Source organism: Podarcis cretensis (genome assembly GCF_951804945.1).
Source record: "Podarcis cretensis genome assembly, chromosome: 3".
Taxonomy (NCBI): domain Eukaryota; kingdom Metazoa; phylum Chordata; class Lepidosauria; order Squamata; family Lacertidae; genus Podarcis; species Podarcis cretensis.
Genome location: NC_137172.1, coordinates 38353143 through 38376768, shown reverse-complemented (window position 1 = coordinate 38376768; position 23626 = coordinate 38353143). Strand labels below are relative to the sequence as shown.

The following is a 23626-nucleotide window of genomic DNA, read 5'->3' as shown; positions in this document are numbered from 1 at the left end:
AAATTCCTATTGGCTGTTTGCTAGAACCAATCACAAAAGATACACCCATTTCCTTCTGTCCTTTTATGGGAAACAAAAAGCTATATATTCTTCTATCTATAAATGACAAATAAGTAGTAATATATCTTACATGTGTCTCAACAAGGAACCTTAATTACCAGCTCACCTCGCCCTATTGCCCTCCAAAACAGATGGTTAATCTTAAATTTTTATCTTAAACAGATGTCAAGGATCATCATTGAAAGATCTCCTTCTCTTGAAGTTCACAAAGGCCTGACAACCAGTGCTCTAATGATGTTTCCTGCTTGGTGGCCCCTGTGATCTCTTCCAACTATATGAAATAAGAATCTAGCATAAGGATTTAACATTTCTTAGCTTCTAATTCCTTTGCATAATTACATTTAAGCCAATATATTTTATACATAACATAAATAACCTTTTAAAAGGAAAAGAAATCTTTTCAAAGTAAGGAACAGTTTCCAGCCTCAAAAATAGAAAGAAAACCTCTTCTCCAGCCAAGCCAGTTGCCTTTTTCACTGCTCTTGACCTTTCAACCTTAGGAAAATATGGCTCAAGTTTAATGGGAGGCACATGGTTTTATTTTACTATTTACCCACTCTTAATTATGTTTATCTCCTTTTTTATCTTCTGTAATATGTAGGGTCAGTGTAACCTTGGCTGTCAGCCTGTAATTCCCTTTTTACGACTTTGAGAATTGTTTTCTGCTATAAATCAGGGGGCCCCCTTGTCTAGGAGGAAAAACATTTTGCCAAGGTTCTTAGGCAGCTGCTCTTCTGCCTGGCATGAAACATTTGAAGATCTTTAAGCTCATTTTAAGATACAGGCCCTGATCAAGCCTCAATAGAAATGCAGGCGTATGATTAGATGCCTCAATGTGTTTCTTGCAACTTCACCACACCTCACCCCTACTGCCCATGACTTCAATGCGCCTGGGCCCACAACGTTCTCTGTTATTTATTTTAGGTGCAAGAGTGAGCATTGAAGGGACAGTAGAGCTGAAAAAAATAGATTATATTGACTTCAGTAAATTCCAGTCTTTTGAGCAAGTGACAGCAGCAGCTGCTAATCCTGATACGGTTCATCAATTAGAGGAAGTGCTTATGATATGGTATAAGCAAATCGAGCAAGTAAGTTTCTTTTTGTATTTTAGCTATGAAGAACCAGGAATTCTCCAGTATCTATGGTGCACTGTAAATGCCATGTTTATATGTGTATTACATTTACTTGGAAAAACTGCAAGGCGACGTGAAATTCAATGGCTACGTTCTATACATAGTTTAAAACAAAACATCGTTTAGAAATCATACCTTGTATTTTTATATTGTTGTGCTTCTTATTCTATTTTACATTGTCATGATTGTTTTACTGAAGGGCGGCCTAAAAAGGGAAGAGAAGCCTGGAAATGTTTAAAATAAAATAGAATAATTAATTGGCTGGAACTTGCTTTGGCAGCTTCCACAGCCAAAGACACAGATTGCTATTCATAAACATGACTTGCATGTTTCATTCTTGAAAATCTTGTAACTTGGGGGAAAAAGTGTTTTGAACATGGCTGGTTCCCCTTTGCACCCCCAAACTGTTTTTTTGGATTGCCAGCTATTGCCATTTCCACTTGGCATTTTCTTGTGGACTTAGGCTGTGCACACATTGCCCGCTTAAAATGCAGCTAGGTGGTTCTTTTTCCTAATTTGGATAGGAGCCGGCTTGCGGGAAAATGCATCAAAACACATTTCATAGGAAATAACAGGATAGAACAGCAATGGGAAGCACATTGGTTGCAGAGTATTGTTTGCAGATGCATGCAGGTTTTTGCGGCAGCATCGACCTGACATTGTCTTCATCAAAACGCTGCCTCATATTATTTAATCTGGATCTACTGTTTGTGTGGGAAATCCAATAAATAAATAATCAGTGGAAACAGTAAATCCATATTAAATTGGGGGGAGTGGGAGGGGGATATGGGCTAGAATTTTGTTGAGTACAATATTACGTATGTACGAGCAGCATAGTGTCCACAATAAGCTGCATTTGAATTAAGTTATCTTGATATCAGCAGGTGTGAATGAGTATGACAGTTTAGTTATATTTACTAATGAAAATCCATAAATCCATAATGAAAATCCATAAATAAAGACTATTGGTGTGTGGGGGGGGGAACAGGAGTAAGGAAAACAAAGTGCAAGTTAAATTACAGATAGGTAGCTGTGTTGGTCTGCCATAGTCAAAACAAAATAAAAAAAATTCCTTCCAGTCTTTAAGGTCTTTAAGGTGCTACTGGAAACAAGTTAAATTAGAAAAGCTGAACTTCATCCAGTTTGCACCCATCAGCATCCGTGACCAGCCCTTATGTTTTCATTGCAGGAAATGGAATATTGACAGAGCTTATAATGGCTATGTAGAATGTGAAATTTATGACCAAGTGATAAGCTCTTTCTGTATACGTAACACACTTTCATTTCAGGTTTTGATTGAGAGTGAACAGATGAGAAAGGAAGCTGATGACTCGGGTCCTCTGACCGAACTAGAACACTGGAAGCGTATGTCTGCTAAGTTTAATTTTATTATTGAACAGATCAAAGGACAAAATTGCAAGGCTGTCATAAATGTCCTAAATGTTGCACGCTCCAAAATAATAAAGGTAATTCTAATTTATTCTTTAATAAGAAATTATTTCATTGCTTTAAAATGTATGTGTGTGTGTGTTATAAATTTTGTTTAATGGCACTGTGTCTGTGGCATCCCTTTGTCACAGCCATTATTATTATTATTATTATTATTATTATTATTATTATTATTACACCCATCTTTCACTCTAAGGTCCTAGGGTGGGTTAGAATAATTTAAAATGCAGCACAGCATTAAAAACAGTTTAGAACAATTGGCAATCACAAAAATAGGGTGAGTCCTAAAATATGCATCTCAAAGGCCAGGTATGCCACATATGTAGGACTATATTTTATCAAACCAATTTAATTAATTTAGAGTAACTGCCACTGCCTGGTTTAGTTCTGTAACTACTATTATAACCCTTCATAGGAACATAGACACAAAAGGTTCCTTTGCCACCATTTAGCTACAATTTTAAAAATCTGTTATGTTTATTGCATTAATGTACAGCAGAGTGATTATATCAACTGGCATGATAATTTACAATGTGACCTCTATACAGGATTGGTAGGCATAGTTTCATTCCATGTGATGTGGGACTTACAGGGAGAGGGAGAGGGAGAGGGGAGGGGCTGCTTTTGCACAACGATGCCAGGTATGTAAGACCTCTCCCACCATCCCCATGCCCTGGAAAGAAAGGTAAGAATCTCAAATGTACACACCTGGGCTTTCCTATGAATCCAACAAGTCTACAGTTCTCAAGTCAGATAGAAGCTGGCATGGAGGAAAACACATTAAACAGCAGCATTTCACAAGAAACTACAGAAAACCCTTGAATTGTGGCTAACGCCATGTGTACACAAATTCATAAACTAGCAGTAGGAGCACTGGAGTCAGAGTAAATGTTAATGTGTACATAGCTATGACAAACATAAGACTCTCCCAGAGTCCAGCTTTCTATCTACTGTGTTAAAGCAGCTTCTATTGGCATGAGATAAATTCTAGAAAATAATTTATAGGAGAAAATGTTGTTAACTAGCATGTATTGGGGGGGGGGAAGGTTTTCAGAGTATATTTTGTCCGTGTGGTTTGAATGTAATTCAATTTCTACTTTGTGAATTTTTCACATTTTATGTTGTTACACTAACCTGTTCCATAATTTTTTACTCTAGCTGTGGAGAGAATTGGATGCCAGAATAACAGATACAGCAAATGAATCAAAAGATAATGTGAGCTATTTGTACACCCTTGAAAAAGTTTGCCAGCCACTTTATAACTATGATTTAGTAAGTACTGGTTTTTTAAAATTCATATAATGTTACATTTCTCATTAGACTTGCATGTAATGAATGGCTTTAGAATGTGTGTCAAAAAGCAGTACATATAAAATTGAGCATATTTAAACACCACCCAGACTGTATTTTTTTAACCACAAAGTAACCTTTAGGGCTAGCTATCCAAACAAAATGGGGACACAGGTGGCGCTGTGGGTTAAAGCCTCAGCGCCTAGGACTTGCCGATCGAAAGGTCGGCGGTTCGAATCCCTGTGGCGGGGTGCGCTCCCGCTGCTCGGTCCCAGCGCCTGCCAACCTAGCAGTTCGAAAGCACCTCCGGGTGCAAGTAGATAAATAGGGACCGCTTACCAGCGGGAAGGTAAACGGCGTTTCCGTGTGCGGCTCTGGCTCGCCAGAGCAGCGATGTCACGCTGGCCACGTGACCCGGAAGTGTCTCCGGACAGCGCTGGCCCCTGGCCTCTTAAGTGAGATGGGCGCACAACCCCAGAGTCTGGCAAGACTGGCCCGTACGGGCAGGGGTACCTTTACCTTTACCTTTATCCAAACAAAATAGAGCAATACAACTTAGAAAGGCCTGGTGGTGGTGTAGAATGGAAAGGTTTGCAAAGGCTAAGCCGTAGACAGCTGTCTGAGATGAACTGGGAGCTAGGTGGGGGTGGGGTGCATGTGTGTTGTCAGAGTCAAGGGATGAAGCCAGAAGAGGTATTGTCCAAAGAACAAGTCCTGATTGAAGGACAAACCAGGAGGTGGGACTAAAGAGGACAGGAGAGGAAGTGAGGATTAAAGGACAAACCTGGAAGCAAAACCAAGGAACAGGCCATGAGGTCATTTCTCACAGGCTCTACTCACCTGGCCTAAACCAGGCATAATATCTAACATCAGGTGTGGGGCAGGTAAAGCCAAAAGTGGGCTTTGCAGGCAGCACTGGAAAGCTGATGGGTGGTACCTGCAAACCTCTTCGCCTTTGTGCATGTGGTTTGGTTTCAAGTGACCCAAGCAAAGGAAGCTCTCTTCTGAAGTTGGAATTCACACACTGGTCAGCTGACTGCCAGCGCCTGCAAACCCCTAAGCTTTTGCCTGCGCACTTTGATTCCAAGCTGGTAAGGGAAAGGGCTTCACTTGACATCATTGTGGTATCAGGTGACTGGCATGCAAGTGGTTCTGCCCACCTGTCAAAGTGGCCTGTGGAGGTTGGAGGAGGATCCTGTCCACCAGTGGGATAAGCTTCCTCACGTGTGCCAAAGAGCAAGCCAGAGGTCAGGATCAAAGAACAGCCAAAGTGTTATGTACTGAGTTGAATAGGATCCAAAATGCAGCAGTCTGATTGGTCCTAGAACAATAGGATTCAGAATTCAGCAGTTTGTTTGGTCCTAGAACAATAGGATTCAGAATGCAGCAGTCTGATTGGTCCACAGGAGCCATCCAATTCAGCTCCAGGTGGAAGTGAATCTGCAACCTGATTGGCCTACAGGAGAATCCCGGAATTAGCCAATCACGTGGGGCCCATTGTGTAAATAATGTATATAAAGCAGACGTTCTGGGGGAACTTCCATTCCTCCTCACCACTACGAGCTGAATAAAGAGCATGAAATCCACTCTCGACTCTGAGTATATTTCACAAAGGATACAGGAATGCGTCAAAGTTGAATTGGAAGATGAAACCCTTTTTACACCTTCTGTCCAGCAGGATGCAGTGGGCAGCCTGGGTGTGCAGACTCAGTTCAAGGCCTGACATTCACTGCCTAGGTGGCTGCTACCACTGATAGTTCAGTGTCTCACTACAAGTGGCAGCTGCACACAGATACCAAGGCTGTCCAAGTTTCAACCTCTCCTGCGAGCTCTCCAAGATGAGAGGATACTGCATAATATAAACATGCTGCTTTCTATCATGCCTTTTCTTATTATCTACATGGTGCTTTCAGTCATGTTTTTTGCAAAGGTGAGAAAATGGCCCACCATTATGGTATGACTGAAGGGCACTAACGGACAACTGTAGCAAGAAACTCATTCAGTTAATGTCTTGGGAAATAATTTTAGTGGTAAGGGTTGAAGCTGATTTCCCCAACTCGGGCTGAAATTACTGCTTTAAGAGGTGAAAGGTGACAAATAAGCAGGTAAATAAGGTGTATTTTATTGAGCTTTAACGGCCATTCAGAGCTCTCCCCTTGCCTCCATTAATGATCATTATTATTATTCAAAAGTTGCTTTCCTACTTCACATTTTACTACACACCTGTCAGCCATGAAGTTTCTCTGATTACCAGCCCATACAACCCTGTGACTACACTTGAGCTGCCCCAGTGGAACATGGTGATGAGTTTTTGGTTTTCTTCTGAATATAATCCTATGATTTCATATCTGAAGAGTCAGTGTCACATTTTGAGTGAGGGCACTGCTGTTAACATTGAGAAATAGTTGCTTCCCTGAGTTGTTGAATACTATATTGGGCTCCATTCAGAAGTAACCCTATGTCATAAACCATGTGAAGCAAATCAGTTTGAGCTGGTGCACACAGACTGAGTTCTCCTGCTTCGGTTCTTCTCTTCCTCCAGAAAGGAAACAAACCACAGAGTCAGCAATTGCCTTAGCATGCTGTCTGAACCACAAGTTTTATTTCATTCCAAACAAATCACAACCTGAACCTAGGGTTGTTCTTGGCTTCTTGGTTGTGATTTATTTGGGAGAAATAAACCCACAAACACTAGGTAGGAGCAAAGCAGGGATGCACAAACTGCACGCACCAGCACATGATAAAAGCAGCTTGCTGGGTGAAGCAGAGCAACTACGCCATCTTCCTGGCAAGCAGGTTGCTATTGTTTACCAGGAGGGAGAGGAATGAAGCAGCGCGGAGGTCAGTGTGGTGCCTGTGTGCCAAATTAGCTCTGCTGGTGCATTTGTGACTTAGCAGTGCATCTGAGCACAACCTTTATGTAAATGGGGCAGTGGCCATTATCCTGAAACATGAAGGTCTGGGGGATGGAGCATCAGTGGTGATGGCAGAAGGGAGGAACCAAGTCCAGCAGTACACATTGCACATGCAGAGGATACACACAGAGCTCTCCAGTACTTCTCTGTTCAGTTATTTAGCCCGTTCACAAGAGAGACACCTGTTTCCTGCTTTTCAGCCCCGCAGCTGGTAGTTTAAAGCATCTTGTCTCACATCATGAATTTATCTAATTCTACAAAATGTTTGTTTTAGGTTTCCATGGCCCACGGAATACAGAACTTGATTAACGCTATCCGAATGATTCATAGTGTTTCAAGATACTATAACACTTCTGAGAGAATGACGTCACTGTTTATAAAAGTAGGTGGAGATGTGTATGTAAATTTAAAGGAGCAGATTTTTCCCCAGAATGCAAAATGAGAGAATCAGGTGCTTTACGTAAAGTAATCCCACACACTCTAGCCAACTGCCAAACCCTCTTTGCTAGTTGTCCGCTTGCTTGCTCATTCTCCCTCCTCCTCGGTGCTGAACTTCCTTATATTGCATTATGGTTGTGATAAGTCAGATCTTTCCATTTACAGCACATGTTTCATGGAGGAGAGAGAGAGAGAGACAGAGAGTGGGTGTCTCAGGAAGATGGCACAGAAGTCAGGGAAGAGACGGGAATAGAGATGCATGGGAGAAAAGCTGCGGGTGGAAGAGAGTAAATGTGTCTCATATGTTGACGGGGGAAGTAGTTACACTTCATCCTTGTCCTTTCCCTCCATAACATGGGGTCTCTTCCATGGCTGCTCTTTCCACAGAAGATGGCTCATGCAATTTCCCTTCAGAATAAAAAATTGCTTGTGCCACACCTAATTTTTTAGTGATAAGAAATACCTTGGGAAACAAAAAGAAACAACTCCTAGCAGTGCTTGATTTATAACACAGAATGCAGCTACTTCATAATATGATTGTGGGGCATCCAGAAAGGATAAAACAATAGCATGTTTATTGTAATAATGTATTATTCTCAAAATAACAAGTATTATTCTCAGTATATGATAACCAAGCCTATTATATAAGTATGTACACAAATGCACTGAGAGGTGGGAGCTTGCTTTTGCCGGGAAAGCTCATTTATATTAGGTCCAATTTGAGGCAAACTCTCCTCTCCTCATCAACACAAAGCAGCCTTTCTCTTTTCTGATCTTTCATATTGAGTCAGAGTTGAAAATCCCTGTTCACAGCAATATGTCATGGAGAACTGTAGAGGAATAGCCAGCGTTCTTGCTCTCATTTTGAAAAGATACCTATCCATATTCTGTAAATAAAAAATATTATTTTGATACTACACTGCACTGAAATGTTAAAATGTTTCTTTGATTGCCCTTGGATCTTCTCGTCAAACTTGACATACTTTCCTGCCACACCAGTATGGCACACTGCACCCTTTGAGAACCACTGTCATAGACAGATAGTATGAAGTCAGGGCTTTTTTTCAGCCGGAACTCACCGGAACTCAGTTCCAGCACCTCTCAGGTGGGTGCCGTTGCCATGATAAGAAAACAAGGGAAGCATTTGTGAAGTTCTGACACTTCTTCTAGAAAAATAGCACTGCATACAGTATATATTTCCCCTCCTATTCTAACAATTCTGACACAATGTTTTCTCTGTCTTTTTGTATGATAGGTTACAAATCAAATGGTAACAGCATGTAAGGCATATATTACTGATGGAGGTTTTAATCGTGTATGGGAACAGGATACTCCTATAGTAATTAAGAAAATTCAGGTTTGTGTGGCAACAGTGCATGATTTCAGTAGGCGTTACAACTGCTCCCTGCAGATGTTTTTTTGAAAGTGTGTGTGTGTGTGTGCATATATTATAATGATTGTATTTTTGTTGTACAGTAAGACTCTGGTTTTCATTCTCAATAAGCTACTATAGTGTATTCTCATTACATCTATTAGTCCAATATGTATAGTATAATAATTTACATGCTCATTTTATATTTGAAAAATTCTGATTGTTCTATCTTAGCAGATTTTGCTTCCTAATTAGGTCTCGGGGGATTTGTCTCAGTATAGCACTCTGTGGTTTGGTCTTTACACTAGGAAATGAAAAGAAATTAATTTTGAATTGTTACAAAATAGGAAGCATTTTGTCATCATTTTCCCTTAATTAGCGAGAAACGTTCAGCAGTCAGGGCAGGAGAGGGAAGAACACTCATCATATAAGCTAAGAAAACTTTCTCCACAAAACTCCCACTGCTTGCCCACGTGAGCAAAAATAAATTTAGGTCTCTTCACATTTCAGTAGATGACAACCATTAAAGCTATATGAAATATTAATTTTGCATATAAAAATGCAAAGACAAATTCTAATTGGGTAGTGCCACGTACACAGGAAAAACAACTTTAAATGGTAGGATTTTTTTTCTTGCAATAATTGGAATATTGAATTGATTTATTGAATTTCTGTCCTGCCCACGCAGAGGGCTAAAGGGACAGCTTATAGCTGTAGGCAGCCTGCCTAATAAACCTTTCTTGCTTGCTTGCTGGTACTAATTGCTATCTATTTGTTCTTAGGACTGTATTTTTCTGTTTAAAGAGTATCAGAAGAGTTTTCATAAAACAAGAAAACAAATTTTGGAGACTTCAGGGGAGAAGACATTCGAAGTCTCTGAGATGTATATTTTTGGCAAATTTGAAGCTTTCTGCAAAAGGTTAGAAAAGGTACGTGTGCTTCAAAAACCTGTTTTAAGAATAAAACACCATGTATTTAAATGTAATAGATTTCAACCTATTACATAAAGGATCACATTAACATAAGTCGAGGAGTTCATTAAGGTGTTGGTGGTTATCTTCTTTGAGGGTTGGGAACTACCTTCTGTTGTCACAATCTAGAGTTAAAACCAATGCTCCCAGTTCTTTCAGGTACATTTTGTCCAACTGTAAAGTAAAGGTAAAGGTACCCCTGCCCGTACGGGCCAGTCTTGACAGACTCTAGGGTTGTGCGCTCATTTCACTCTAGAGGCCGGGAGCCAGTGCTGTCCGCAGACACTTCCGGGTCACGTGGCTAGCGTGACGAAGCTGCTCTGGCGAACTGGCACCAGAGCAGCACACGGAAACGCCGTTTACCTTCCCGCTAAAAAGCGGTACCTATTTATCTACTTGCACTTAAGGGTGCTTTCGAACTGCTAGGTGGGCAGGAGCTGGGACCGAACGACGGGAGCTCACCACGCCACGGGGATTCGAACCACCGACCATGCGATCGGCAAGTCCTAGGCGCTGAGGTTTTACCCACAGCGCCACCCGTAGTTTGGGCCAAACACACACTGGGGTGGTAAAATGATATCAGAGTTGTAATACTTTAGACTGTGGTTGTGGGTTGTGTGGAAATCCCTTCAAAAAGAAAACTTCATGTCAGTGAGAAGAGTTCTAACCTAGTATTTGTGACATGGTAATCCTACCAAGCCTTTGACTTATTAATATTCTACAGCCTTTTAAATATATTTGTGGGATGGAGGGGTATTACTTTGTTTTGTTTTTGTTTTCACTGCTTATTTTGTGCTTCTATCCTGTATTTTTATCTTGTGAGCTGCCCTGGTATCTTTGGATGAAGGGCAGTACAAAAATTTAATAAATCATAAAAATAAAAATTACAGGAGTCCATTATCTTTATAGTGAAAACAACCCCCCTATTTTAGATTACAGAGATGATAACCATAGTTCAAACCTTTTCTGCGCTGAGTATGTCCACCATTGAAGGAATTGATATTATGGCAATTAAGTTCAAAAACATCTACCAAAGCGTTCAAAAGAAAAAATACGATATTCTTGACCCACGGAAAACAGAGTTTGATGTGGATTTCGCAGATTTCATGACAAAAATTGAAAATTTAGAGGTAAGTAACATAACTACTGATTAAGTGATAGAAACTGTTGGTGTTTTTGAAATTTAAGTCATAGTGAGAGAATTGAATCTGATAAATTAACTTAAGTCCATTTATTTCACCGGATATACCTGGCATCTTATTGGAGTATGAGTAATGTTGGATATCACCCATACACTTTTCATATTTAATTAAGATTCTGTCAGTTATATACATTTATAAATTCCAGTGTATCCTTACTTCCTAAATTGGAGTGGTCCTCTCAAAGAGCCAGCCATGCTTTTCTGGGTTGGGGGGCTTTCCCCCCTAAAGCATAATTTTTGCCTGAAAATATGGAGGGGTGCCCCTGACTGTAGCAACTGACTCCCTTCCTCCTCCCAAATCCCTGTTTGGGTGCCCTGTGTATTGGCGCAGAGGGCACCCACTTTATCCAGCTCTTCTGTTTTGTTTAATCTGTTCTGCACTGCTTTTGTTTGGAATTGTTTTACTTGTTTAAGATTGTATGGTTATATTGCTGTAACCTGCCCTGAGACGTTATGGTGGGTGAGAAATCTTACGCATAAATAAAGGAAACAAATACTAATTATTTTGCCTCTTGTTATCTTTGTAGAAAACCCACAGCTAATTATTTAGCCTGCAGTCCTAAACATCTACTGTACTTAGGAGTAACTCCAGCTGTCTTCAGTGGGCTTACTCACAGATAAGTGGGATTCCAGCCTCAGTTGCTGCCATTAAATGTTTCATTTTTTTATTTAGGTCCAGATACAGACATTTATGGCTGGTTGTTTTGGACGAATCTTGTCTTCACAACATGCTCTCCAGCTCCTTCAAAGGTATGGCAAACATGTTTAGGAAATACTTTAAATTAGAGGAACTAAGAGGCTTTTTCAAACACGCAGTGCAGTCCAGACTGCACAGTTGGGTGATAGTTAAGCATATGCAATTCTAGTAAGATCATGCTGTTTCTCTTGCACATCTTTCAAACAATACATCCCCTCTTCTCTAAAATACAGTTGAGCTATAAAAGGTGTCACGTGCCAGTTTATTTCTCATTTCCTTTGTAGCACAGTTACCACCATCTGAAGCAAAGTAGCTTAAATTTACTAAGAAGGCTCCAGGACAATTATCACATAATAATTGGCTTACTGGAGAATAATGTCACTGCAGGGTGAACATCTTTAACGTGAGGAAAGTGCTTCCACTGGATGGATAGCCATGTAGTGGAAGCTGCTTCACATTGCAGCTAAACTGGTGATAACAATGCGGTTTGCTGTGGTGACCAGGTAAAGCTCAAAAGGGAAATGCACACCTCCAAATGCTTTGAGGGCACATGCTGGGCAGTCACAATTAGCTATGGCTCCCTGGCTTATCTTCATTTCAGATTTGGTGATGTGACTTTTCCCTTCACAGACATGCAGCAAATGCCATTTTAACACTTTGGCCACAGCGCACAGAATTACTATGTATTTTTAATCTTTGTTGGAAGCCGGCCAGAGTGGCTGGGGAAACCCAGCCATTATTAAATATTATAATAATAATAATAATAATAATAATAATAATAATAATAATAGACGAGGAAGAAATGGTTCCCCTCTGCTAATCATAGGTGACTAGATAGGTTGGAGAGGGCAGCACATTTTATGTAATAATAATAATAATAATAATTCTTTCTTCCTCGTCTCTTTCTCACACAGCATAACTTCCATGATGCTGTAGACTTAAGTAGTTAGGCACCCTGGGAAATTTATATTCAAGTTCAGGATACACATGCATCTAAATAATACACAGAAGTGGTTTTCTTCATTCATTGCAGCCACAACATACAGAACTATGGTGTTAACAGTAACCTAATAGTAGGTTGACTAACCTTTCAGTGGAGACTGTTGACCGTTTAATCTCTTTAGGTTTCAGAAGCTGAATATGCCATGCCTTCAGCATGAAATCGCACACACAATCGGGCGTATTCTTCAGCATTACGTTGCAGAGCTTGAGGCAACTAAAAAGGTACTTATGATGCAATCCTTAGCATGCCTAAGCAAAAGCAAGACCCATTCAGGTCCTTGGGAAATGTTACAAGTGGCCAGCGGGATGCGACTGGTGCTGTGGCCTACACCACTGAGCCTCTTGCTGATCGAAAGGTCAGCAGTTTGAATCCCTGTGACGGGGTGAGCTCCTGTTGCTCTGTCCCAGCTCCTGCCAACCTAGCAGTTTGAAAGCATGCCAGTGCAAGTAGATGAACAGGTACCACTGCGGTGGGTGGGAAGGTGCGCTCTGGCACTCATCATGGTGTCCCCTTGCGCCAGAAGCGGTTTAGTCATTCTGGCCACATGACCCAGAAAGCTGTCTGTGGACAAACACTGGCTCCCTTGGCTTGAAAGCAAGATGAGCACTGCAACCCCATAGTCGCCTTTGACTGGACTTAACCATCCAGGGGTCCTTTACCTTTACCTTTTACAAGTGGCCAGCAGAGCAGGGCAGCTGGAATGGTGCAGTGACAGTGGTAGGAGCATCAGACTGGCTCCATGGCTGCGCATGTACCATGCCACTGTGCACCTCCTTTTCACATTGGGAAGCCAGGTAAGCAAAGTTTCCCTGTCCTGCCAGTTGCTACCGCTGTCAAGTAAATGTGTTTTGGATTGCAATCTTAGTGCATTTACCTTGAGTAGAGTACCTTGAGCCACCTTTACTTGTTAATTTAATCAGTTTTAGTTGTAGAGAATAATTTTATTTGATGGGGGCAAAATGTTAACAGCCGGAGTGTGACTTAGTATTCCCTGGGGTGTTGTTGTTGTTGTTTTGAGGGTGTCATGGTTCTGGTGTGGAATTGTAATAGGAAGAGGGCCTTTATGACAGTTAAAGTGGAGATACATTCAAAAAATTGCTTATAGATAAAAAAGACAAAAATATTAATAGTAGTGGATGGATGGCATGGTGAGGCATTTACTTGACCTCCTGGTAGGTGAGTGACTGCTGCTTACCAGGAGGGGGAGGGCAGCAAGGTGTAAACGTACCAGCAGGCGCAGCAGATTGGCTAAGCTGGTGCGTTTGCATCTCATTGACCTTGCTGGCACCTTGCCCCACCATGCGGTGAGCTACTAACATTAAATATGGCCATCCCCTGTAACAATAAACAGTTCCTTTTATTAAAACTTAAACATAAGTTTAAAAGCTGATGATAAATCAGCTAATTTTTTTTAGCTGACCTACAGCCATAACAATGAAAGATCTAAAATACTTAATACAATAGGAGAAGCAGAGAAACATTATTTGTATATCTATGTTTTTTGGTAGCATTACAGACTAATTTTTATATTATCTTTGGAAATGCTGGATTATAGATTAATCAGCCTTAAATGGTTTCAGGATGGGGTATTGGAAGTTCTGCCTACAGGAACACAAACCTGCTCATGGTCTGCCATTGTAGTCAGATTGGCAAAAACTAGAAACAACCCCTTTCTAGTGATGGCCATTGTTTATGGAACTTGCACTGAAAGGATGTGCAGCTGGCCACGTTAGTGCTAACTTTTAAAAGGGCATCAAAAATCTATTTTTTTCAGATTTGGCTGAGCCCTTTTATTAAGAAAACTTTGACTTTTTTAGAGTGTTGCTTTTAGATTTTTCAACTTCAGCAGTTGAAAATGTATTGAACTTTCTGTTCCAGCTAAAAGCTTTTTAAAATGATGTATTGCTAGTTTTGTTTTGCTGCTTTTAAAATCCGTTTTAGCAGTGAAAGTTTCAGTTGTATTTCATTGTATTTTGTAATTTGCTATATTATTTTTGTAAGCTGCCTTGATAGGATATTGTCAGTTCCAAATAGTTACAGAGGTATGTCTCATAGCTAAAGCAAGGGATGGAGAACCTGTGGCCCTCCAGATGTTACTGGACTGCAATTCCTGCCATCCCTGACAATAGGCAATGTTTGCTGGGGTTGAAGGGGATTGGGATTCAACGGCACCTGGAGTGCTGCAGGTTTCCCAGCCCTGATATAAAGTATTAGCAGAAGGCATGTTTTAAATTTGACATTTGCTTTATTGCAGCTTTATCAGGCTCAAAAGGAGGATCCTCCCCTGGCTCGAAACATGCCCCCTGTAGCAGGAAAGATATTGTGGGTGAGGCAGCTGTTCAGGCGTATCAGTGAGCCAATCAACTATTTCTATGTAAGTTTCCGATTATCACCCACCTGAAAGTGACATAATCTGTAAACCATAGCCAGCAGCTCAATTACACTGTCTCACCTCTCTGTGGTCCACTGGCAAGAATACTGCTTGTTAATATCTTCCAGAAAGTGCTGCTGAGTGTGGAATGATATAGAAGAGTCTGCAGGTGGAGCTGTTTTGCTGAGTTTGAAAGCAATATCCCAACTCACTAGTATCTAGTGCATATTTCCACAGTTGTTTGATTCTTGTTAGCCGTAGCCCTAAATGCCAGGTTGCTGTCACTTTAAAATTTCTCTGTGTGTCTGTGTGACCCAAAGAAGTTGTCGTTATTTTGCTGCAGAGATAAAGGTATCAGGTATCTCAAGAGGATTATTTTTTTTTAATTTAAAAAAACAACTGTATGACGTGACATTGTGATTCGAGGACCCGATCCCCGCTTGGGGAATAAAGACACGAGGACACATTATATTAGGTTAATGGGCAAGAAAAGGCCACAACTTTATTGATTACAGCATGTGAGAAGGTATTGGCTTAGGCATTGGATTACATCAGCTGACTCCACCCACTTGGAGAGGGGTGAGTCTGAGGAGGGGTTAACCACCAGTAAGGGAAGCCTGTTGATGCAAATACAACTATAAGCTCTCCCCTGATGTCACCAAGGGTCGTGCCATGGCCCCCCGCCACGCAGGGCATCGGACAGGATCCACGACCACCAGATTCCTTTAACGGAATACCCAAAAGTGAAGGGGTAGGCGATGGCCACACCTTGCCCTTCCATACACCAACAACACATGCCAGTGCCTAACTGCCAAATAGCACGAAAGTTGTGATGATTGCTACGAGGTAGGCGAAAAAAACCAAGAGGCCGGTGCCAATTTGCCAATTGGAAAAAACTCCTACCAGGCCCCCTGGGCAACCAGTGCGACCAACCAGAGGTCCATAGCAAGGTCAAGTGAGAAGCTGTGTACTAAAGGGAGTGGTGGGTGGGTGACTCACGAAAATTGGCAGAGCAATGGCGGGGAGAGCTGGCACAGCCGCATTTGAGCGGCTAGACCACGCCCCAACAGTGACTCCCAATTGGGTGCCCAGCTGGGAGGCATGGCGCACCAGCGGTGATGGCAGGGCAGGGGGCGGAACGCCCCCTGCGTGATGTGGGAATTGGCTCCTGGTCAGAATCCCTCCCCTCCGGAAGGAGGAGAGCCTTTATAACATCACCCCCTAACAGGAATGCTCATCTTCATTCCTGAAAAAGTATCCCATCTATCCAGGATATAAGAAATGATTAGAGCAGGAGTATATAACCCTCAGTTCAGTAATCTGCTCCGCTCCCCAAGACAACTTTTTCTGGCTCCACAACACCTCACCATTTTTTTTTTGGGGGGGGAGGGAGGCGTGTTAATGCAGATACTGCCCTAGGATGAGCAGATAAGTCAGTGGCTTGATGCACATAAAAATTACTCCCTCCCTGGTCATCACACTGATCATTTGAAGAGCAGTAAGGAGCAAAAGATGGGACGCAGGTGGCGCTGTGGGTTAAAGCCTCAGCGCCTAGGACTTGCCGATCGAAAGGTCGGCGGTTTGAATCCCTGCGGCGGGGTGCGCTCCCGCTGCTCGGTCCCAGCGCCTGCCAACCTAGCAGTTCGAAAGCACCTCCGGGTGCAAGTAGATAAATAAGGACCGCTTACCAGCGGGAAGGTAAACGGCGTTTCCGTGTGCGGCTCTGGCTCGCCAGAGCAGCGATGTCACGCTGGCCACGTGACCCGGAAGTGTCTCCGGACAGCGCTGGCCCCTGGCCTCTTAAGTGAGATGGGCGCACAACCCCAGAGTCTGTCAAGACTGGCCCGTACGGGCAGGGGTACCTTTACCTTTACCTTTAAGGAGCAAAAGAACCCCTCGGTTGATCTGAATGGATGTACAGTATGTTGTGTATGTGCATGTGAAAGTGAAAGTGAAAGAGTGGGGTGGCCATGCCCACATTTGGCCACACCCACCATTGGTATGCAGCCCCTCTGATGCTTGGGCAAAAAGAATTATTAGCTACCGTGTGTTACAGGCATATTCACTCTTACCCCCTCTTCATTTTCCATTTTCCTTTTTGAGTGGAGAGCCTAACTACAGGTTGTTTTAGGTGTGTAGAGTGCAGCATCTATGGTTTATAAACTTTCATTTTAAGTTTTCATCAAGAAATCATATAGGGAAGGGTGTGTGTGTTAATTCTTTCTGCCTGTGATCGTGTCAAAAATCCTTCTTTGCAGCGATTGCTTTAGAAAGAGAACTCCTGTTACCGCCAACAAGATCTGTTTTTATAAGGCTAGTTGCCATGTGAGGTGTAATTTTCATCTGTATTACAGCTGGGAAAGGAATGGATTATGCCTGACTGTGCATTGCAGTTCAGAATAAAACTACAGCCCATGCTTAGTATCACTGCGGGGTAAACATTTAATGTAATGTGTAGTTAGGTCCTGGATCCCTGACACCTGGAGATGCCTGAAGATGCTCAGTTCTCACTGGACTGTTTGAGCTTTTTCCTTTCCCCCCCTTTCCTTTCAGTTTACATATTTATATACTACTGTGTACCTGGCTGGGAAGAGGGGAAGTTCTCTAGGAATGCAGACATCACTGTCTTATTTGTAGAAGGGTCCAGTTAACTTCAAAACTAGTAGGAACTCAAAACACCTAAGTTGGCAATTATCAATAAAAACTATCATGTAATAGTTTTCTTTATACCTTTTGGCCAGGATCCAAAAAGATGTTCCATGCGAGTGCAGGATTGAGCCACAAACGCAGCCCAAGGTTTCATTAGCTTTCCCTTCAGCATTTCCGAACTGTCAAAAGAGATAAACTACTATGTGTTGTAAAAGTTGCTTATCTATTCAACAGCAGGAACTGCTGGAGAGAAAGTGAACAAACCCCTGACTGCATATGCATTTCTCCTTCATGTATTTATTTGACTTTGGGCCGAGGCATATAAAAGCTGAATTATGATGCTGTCTGTAATTACACTGAAGGAGCACTGGTGCGCATTAACAGCATATGTGTAATACCGAAAGCCCTTTTTATCACATTATGCAAGATCATACAGTATGTCTGGGGGCGAAACAGATACCTTCTTCATTAATTTTATTTTTAATTAAAGGACACCCTATTTCATTCACTTACCTTTTTATTATGTATTTCAATATTTCAACAGAAAAATTCAGATATCTTGGCAAGTGCAGAAGGTAAAGCAGTCGTTCGATTATTCAATAGAATTTCCTATGTATTGGTGGAGTTTGAGGTGCTCTTTCACACAGCTTGGATGAAGGAAATTTCACAGCTACAGTATGGTATGTTGCTTGAGCTGCAATGAATATTACTAAATATTCCTCCCACCCTGTTGGCATTGCTCACCAGCCCTGTGTACTCCCCATCCCCTCACAGTTCCTTTAATCCCCATCCGGCCTGTCGCCACCCCTACCTACCCACTATCCCCCCCTCACCCTATTGTCAGTCCATAATCCCTCACAGCTCACCTCAGACCATCATCCCCACACAGCTTGCCCGAGTCCCAAGACTGGTGCAGCCACTCCCAGGGGAGAGGGGAACGAAGAGGAGAAAGTCTTCAGCCCCCTCTGCCTTGCACTGCCACCAACAGAAGAACTGCACGTTTCCTTCTTGCGATGGTGGGTGGTGGACAAAGGGGAGCAAGACTTCCTCTCTTTGTGGTGGTAGCACGTGCAACAGCAGTGTGGGGGGCATGAAGGACCGCCTCTTCCCATATGAACCTACTTGGTCCCTGAGATTATCTTCTGAGGCCCTCCTTCATGTGCCTCCTCCTTAAGAGTTTCGGAGGGTGGCAACACGAGAACGGACCTTCTCTGCAGTGGCTCCCCATCTGTGGAATGCTCTCCACAGGGAAGTTCACCTGGCGCCTTCACTATACACCTTTAGGCGCCAGGCAATAATGTTCCTTTTCAACCAGGCCTTTGGTTGATCTTATTGATGTCCAACACCCTTTTAGAATGTGGCTTTTTGGGGGTAATTGGGTTACTGCTTTTGGTTTGATTTTATATGCTGTGGTCTTGTTGTGATACCTCTGGGTATTATAAGTTGAATAAATAAGAATAAATAATGAAGGTTTGCGGGGGCCACTTACACTGCCTTCCTTCTCACTTGCTGTGCTGAACCACCTGCCCATTTGCCCACTCACTGGCTTCCCCCAATGTTGTCACACTGCATAGGCGACCACATGAACTGCCGCACAAAGACTTTTATCCTTACAAAACTAATACATAGCAAGATCGTATCACTGCAGTTGCCAGCTTGGCTCTTGGCAACATTATGACTTTATGCGATAGAAAAATGGACCTAAAACTGTATTATGTCTTCCCCAAACCCCAATTTAATTTCAGCATTGCAGGTTACACTCTTGGTTCGTCATCCTGAAACTGGAAAGCTTTTGGTTAATTTTGACCCCAAGATTTTAGAGATTGTCCGAGAGACAAAATGCATGATAAAAATGGGACTAGATGTGCCCGAAGAGGCAAAGAGGATAGTTAAGATTGAAAGCCATGTTAAGGCAAACAAATTAAGCTTGGAGGTAGGTAAACAATGATGATATATATTCTTTTCTAAATAATGTGCAATTTCGGTTGGATTTTTGTATCATGTCAGCCTGTTTTCCTTGGGTATCAGGCCATCATGTAGGTGGGTAGGTTGGCAATTGGTGCCACCTAATGCCCAAGGCAGGGACGCAGGTGGCGCTGTGGGTTAAAGCCTCAGCGCCTAGGGCTTGCCGATCGAAAGGTCGGCGGTTCGAATCCCTGCGGCGGGGTGCGCTCCCGCTGCTTGGTCCCAGCGCCTGCCAACCTAGCAGTTCGAAAGCACCTCCGGGTGCAAGTAGATAAATAGGGACCGCTTACCAGCGGGAAGGTAAACGACGTTTCCGTGTGCGGCTCTGGCTCGCCAGAGCAGCGATGTCACGCTGGCCACGTGACCCGGAAGTGTCTCCGGACAGCGCTGGCCCCTGGCCTCTTAAGTGAGATGGGCGCACAACCCCAGAGTCTGTCAAGACTGGCCCGTACGGGCAGGGGTACCTTTACCTTTACCTTTAATGCCCAAGGCAGGAAATGTTCCAGAGTCAAGGTATACATGGCTGCATGACTACTGTTCTGAAATCTATTTCTGAATCAGTTTCTTTATGTCTCCAACTAATAAACACAATTGCCTAGATAATGGAAAAATAGGCATGATGATTTAGTTGTGTGATGATGATTTAGATGTGTGAATGTACCTCTTTGTCACTTAAAAATCATAGCTGGTTTTTTTTTTGGGGGGTGACTATAGAGAGACTTTAAAAATTAAAGATAGAGCCTGGTTGTCATGTCTATTTTGACTCTAAGCTCTGTCATACAGAGAACACCTGCAGCCCAATTAATCTTATGTGTGGTTCTGTGGTGGAATACTGGCTATGGGGAGAGAAGCTTCATGTCTGAAGTTTCAAGTGAGAAAGTTAAAAATGTCCTATTTTCAGATTCTTTAAATCATCAAGGCTTCTTGGGGAGATCAGAGGTCAGAGCTCTTTATCTGAGGAGAAATATCTTTCTTAATACTTGTGATACTCCTGTCAGTGAAGCCACGAAGCACATGGCAGTCAGTAAATCCTCACCTATTTTTTTTTTCTTTGAATGGCTTGTGCTTTCAAATAGCATACACAGGAACATTAGGAAGAACTTCCTAACAGGACATACATGCTGTTCAATAATGCAACAGGCAGCCACGGCCAGTAGCAGATAATTATTTATTAGAGGTTTTTAAGCAGAGGATGAGACGTATCAGGATTTTCTGTATTGGCAGAAAGTTGAACCAAACGTCTCTTTGAAGTACCTTCTAACTCTTCCAAAATTTGGCTAATATTCTACTGTACAGTCACATTGTAAATTCTGTTAAAATTTGTTAAGCTATTGAATATTTGTTTTAAATCTCAGAATATTCTACACTGCTATGAAAATTTGTGTCAAGAAGTACCAACTGTCTTTGTCAATTTGATGGCACCCAAAATGAAGAAGGTAAGTTGTGACTGGTAGCATAAAAGGCATGCAGGGCAGCAGTAGGTAGAGCCCATTTCTTCTTGTTTTGACCTATCCTCCTCTCTGTTGAGTTCTACAAAGGTGATGCCGAGATTGTACAAATCCAGGACTTTATACCAATCCACAGGGGATCTATTGCAGATTTTGATTTGAAAAATATATATAGATATTGTAGAAGTAGATAAAAGGAGATAATAGAGAAACTAAAGATGATTCCATATTTGTGAGTTTAAGAATAAATTTATTAGGATTGGAGAAAATGTTTATGATTAGTATATTTAACTTTACACAGTATAATCTATAAAGAAAGGCTTAGTGAAATACTTAACTATCATTACGATTTGTTATATGCTATAGCATTCACAATAAATGCCTATTTTTCCTGTCTTTGTCTTTTTTCCTACTTTCTGTAGGTAGAATCTGTGCTGAGGCAAGGGCTTACCATTTTAACCTGGTCATCTTTGACTTTAGATAGCTTCTTCCAAGAAGTTGATGAAGTCATAAAAATGTTTAATCAGCTTTTGAAGAAGGTAAACCTGATTTTGAACATGTGTTCAACAGGTTTTGTTGTTGTTTTATTGCTAATATTGCACCATCAGCTTGGGATGTATGGAGTGTTAGGGGAAGAGTAGTACTTCTGGTATGGGACACATTGTGTTCCTTCGGGGGTAGTTTGTCCACCTTTGGTACCCATCCTGCACTCAGCTCTCACCTGTGTCTTCTAGAAGCTATCAGCATCTGACTGCAGCCAGAGCCCAGGAATGGCTTTGACTGGCCAGCTAAACCAGGTGAGGGTAGCCAATGGGTCTCAAACCCTTAGTGAGTTAGGGACTTCCCATGCATGTGAAGACAAGGGCAAAGTGGGGGTGGGGGCTCAAATCCTGTGGGCATGTGGAACTAGTTGTGTGGATTTGAATCACAGCCCTTGTACTTTAACTTCATTGATGTTTTTGGGTGAGTTAGGTTTTTGCCCCTCAAAATCAAAATCTATGGGATTCCTGAAATAATACTGTTGTGGAAACCTTTGAAAGACATTGGCATGTTATTAACTATCTTTTTTTTTTAACAGATTAATGACTTAAGCGAAATGCAGATTGATTTAACAATGAAAGATATGGCAAATACCCTATTACTTATACTACCAGAAACTCCCACAAAAGTGGAGGATTTACTTGCACGCAATGAGGTGACCACAATTTTAAAAAATTAATGGAACAAATATATTTCCAAACAGACATTTTTATTTGTCACTTTGATTGATTGTGTGTGCGAGCATGCAACAACATTACTGATTAGTTCTCATACACTCCTTTGCCTCTCACCTCACCTGACCATCAGCGCTACTACTTTATACATGAGTAGACCAGAATCCTGTTCCTAAGTAGCTATCAGTTACATAGACTTGAACTAAAAGATTCTTCTTGTTATTTTATTGAAGCAACATTCTGCACCTTCCATTTGTCCTCTTCCTTTATTTTTTATTCTTAATAAATTTCATTAAAAATTGGTTGCTGGTGTCTTGAGGCTCTTGGGTAGCTTTGTGCCAAAACTCTCAGGGTTATTCCAACCCTTCAGGTACCTTGTCACTTGGTTCAAGCTACACTACTCTGATCTCTGGGGAGAGACAGATGTGCTGGATGCTATCTCGCTGCTTCCCTTGAACTAAGACACACCCACACTGGCAAAGTGATCTCAGGTTAACCCTTTTAGGCATGCAAGTGTGAGTCAATAACTGTATATTACAACATGAGATACCTGTTAAGGCAGAGGAGAGGGAAGACTTGTAGGATTTTGTTGGCATCCATAGCAATATCAAACTTGTCCATTCACCTGGGCTGCTAATTTGCCTTGGAACCATGTTCCTATAGTTTGGAAACTTCAGGTTTAAGAAGTAAAATTATGGCAAAATCTGTCTCAGGTGTGTGTTTTGCATATTACCTGAGTGAAGCAAGAGATGTCTTGTCTTGGTTGTCTAGGACTGATCTTCGTATTGGGTTCAGCAACTGAGAAGGTTCCTGTAAGGTGGGAAACCTTCACAGTTGCCATAGGAACTCACTCCTTGTATCATATTTTTTGAAGAATATGATCTTTTTGAATAATAATATCTAATAATACTGATTGTTCAAACTTTAAGGCCAGATGATTTGTTCTGGTTTAAAGCACTTAAAATTTTGATAATATTAAAATACTGGTAGTGGTAAATATAAGATTATTGCTTTTGAATCTTCAGAAGTGATATGTGTAAATCAAAGTTAAAACGTGTCACTTTTTGTAACTATAAGTAATTAAATACATTTCAAAATAAGTTTTAATTTGTGATATATTATTGGTATTAACTAATGGAATTACAACCTTGGCCAAGTGTTCTGATCCCCTCCCCCCAGTAGTGTAAACATTCTTCCTGTATATCATGAACAGGTATGCACCAAGGAATGGGCTGAAATATTAAACAACAGAAGCAGACACATAGAAGATGCCGTGCAAGAACTGATATCTATATTTGAGCATATTTACGAAGTTAAGCGTACTAAAAAACCATCTGTGAGAAAATTTCAAGCACAAGGTATTTTTTTACATCCCTGTGTGAAATGTTCAAAAAACCCCAAGTAGTTACATTATTTATGCACATTTTCTTTTCCCTTTCTCGGTGAGGTG

At 41.6% G+C, this 23626-nt stretch overlaps 1 protein-coding gene across 2 annotated transcripts in view; it reads left to right on the top strand.

The window, feature by feature from the left end:
• Positions 1-23626, top strand: part of DNAH8 (dynein axonemal heavy chain 8) — a 132955-nt gene that overhangs the window by 11232 nt on the left and 98097 nt on the right. For both annotated transcript variants that reach the window (XM_079969134.1, XM_079969135.1), the window contains exons 7-22: positions 985-1148; positions 2483-2659; positions 3801-3914; positions 7122-7229; positions 8541-8642; positions 9440-9586; positions 10561-10758; positions 11503-11579; positions 12651-12750; positions 14784-14903; positions 18094-18229; positions 19295-19482; positions 20870-20950; positions 21385-21501; positions 22041-22157; positions 23390-23534. In XM_079969134.1, the coding sequence (XP_079825260.1) occupies positions 985-1148; positions 2483-2659; positions 3801-3914; positions 7122-7229; positions 8541-8642; positions 9440-9586; positions 10561-10758; positions 11503-11579; positions 12651-12750; positions 14784-14903; positions 18094-18229; positions 19295-19482; positions 20870-20950; positions 21385-21501; positions 22041-22157; positions 23390-23534 (2091 nt within the window). The remainder of the gene's footprint in view (positions 1-984; positions 1149-2482; positions 2660-3800; positions 3915-7121; positions 7230-8540; positions 8643-9439; positions 9587-10560; positions 10759-11502; positions 11580-12650; positions 12751-14783; positions 14904-18093; positions 18230-19294; positions 19483-20869; positions 20951-21384; positions 21502-22040; positions 22158-23389; positions 23535-23626) is intronic.